General features: G+C 26.5%; 1 protein-coding gene across 1 annotated transcript in view; it reads left to right on the top strand.

The window, feature by feature from the left end:
- The first annotated feature begins 199 nt into the window (after nucleotides 1-199).
- The window catches only part of LOC117176539, a 62,966-nt gene continuing 61,270 nt past the window's right edge, over nucleotides 200-1,895 (top strand). Inside the window, exon 1 of the mRNA XM_033366795.1 lies at nucleotides 200-334. Coding sequence (XP_033222686.1) covers nucleotides 330-334 — 5 coding nt within the window. The 5' untranslated portion in view covers nucleotides 200-329. The remainder of the gene's footprint in view (nucleotides 335-1,895) is intronic.

The raw sequence follows: 1,895 nt of genomic DNA, 5'->3' as shown, positions 1-1,895 counted from the left end.
GTATGTATGTATGTATGTATGCATGCGTGTATAACCACGCTAATGGGTTGGAATAATTCGCTTATATGTAATACAGTTTCACAATAATCTAAGTATGGATTGTATGTGGAGTATGGAAGTCCCCTGTTACTATCTCCAGGTATTCGAAGTTGCCTTTGAAAATTCGATCAACCCGAGGTTCAGTGGTACTTGAATCACAGACGTGAACGCATTATAATTGGTACCACTGCCAGTGGTATTTTTTAACAAAGTTTTACCAAATATTAAATTGTGCATAGTTTATTTTTGCAAATAATTTAATCCTTCGTTTGTTAGGATTATTCCGAAAAATGAGGTGAGAGCTGCTACTATTAAATTGGTCCAATTTTTCATTTTTCTGCTGAGTTCATGTTGTGGTCGATTTTTTCCCAAAATTAAAAAGAACATATCATTCAAACGGAGATTTGATACTTAGATATTCTGCATCTTTTTTATTATAAATTTTATTGTTTAACTTTTCTTTACACCAATACCTTGAAATACTTTTAAGGACAATTTACGGAAATCTTATCAACGAAGTCCATTAATTTAAAACAAGTAAAGTTACGGAAATTAAAAAAAATGTAACTGAGTAAAGCTTCTTTTTCATTTCAAAAAATGAAAAAAACGCCAAAATTGTTTATATTTATTTTTGACTCCAACTTTTTATTGTATCACCTTTAATTAAAATTTAAAAAAAATGCAAATTAAATTAATCATGGATGGAGAGATACCCTGCGACTTTATTAAGGTAAAAACACCAATTCCTGGCTCACTTAACCCTATTATTGTCATGCGAAAACCACAAGTGAATTTATTTTATTTTAAATACAAACTTCATTGCACTGAATAATTAACATACGCATTATATGTAAAAATGATAGTAGAATGAAATTAATTCAGGAAAAACATCCTGAAAAACGTTTTATCTATGAAATCAGAAAAGGGTGCCAACAATTAGGGGGGGGGGGGGGGTCAATACTTGGTGCACTTACCTTATCAAATTTCAACAAATTTAAAAGCTGAATAGAGACCATGCATAAATTACATAAAGATCTTTTCTGAAATTTTAAAAAACGTACGTAATTTTTGCTAGCCAAATTTTTTTCATCAATTTATTTAGGAATTATCCAAAAATTACGTAAGATTATTTGAAGGGCGAAGGACTTTTTGTTAAAATCTTACTGTATCTTATGAATTAAGAAAGCAGTTGAATTTACAATCAAGTAGATGATTTTTCTACAAAAAATATGATTTTAGGAAACAATGTAATAGATGATAATAATAAAAGAAAAGATTAAAAACAGTTGACAAAAACAGAACAGTTGATTTTTCAACGAAGAAGATGGATTTTCATACAAGAAGATTAGTTTTTTTACCAAAAAACAATGAAAGATGAATTTTTAACAAAATACGTCAACTTTTAAGCAAATAGTTGAATATTTTACAAAAAATACGATTTTTAACCAAAAAATTGAATTTTTAAAACTAAAAAGATAAACTTTTAACCAAAAATTAAATGGTTGAATTTAACTGAAAAATAATTTTTAAGTTAAAAAAAATGAATTTCCTACAAAAAAGTTGAGTTTTCTACCAAATAGTTGAATCGTCTACTAAATTGTTTAATATTTTCACAACAAAAAAAGAATTATCTCTAAAAAATTCAATTTTCAACCCGAAAATATGACTTTTTAACAAAAAGTTAAATTTCAATTAAACAGTTGCATTTTCAACCAACTTGTTAAATTTTCAGTTGTTTAAAAAAATTAATATGCAACAAACTAGTTGAATTTTCGGACTAAATGTTATAATTAATATTGCAACCTAAAATGTAATAGTTAATATTAAAAATTAAAATACAATGGTTAATATAATAA

Source organism: Belonocnema kinseyi, chromosome 7 (assembly GCF_010883055.1).
Source record: "Belonocnema kinseyi isolate 2016_QV_RU_SX_M_011 chromosome 7, B_treatae_v1, whole genome shotgun sequence".
Taxonomy (NCBI): domain Eukaryota; kingdom Metazoa; phylum Arthropoda; class Insecta; order Hymenoptera; family Cynipidae; genus Belonocnema; species Belonocnema kinseyi.
This window is presented reverse-complemented; position numbering and strand designations above follow the sequence as displayed.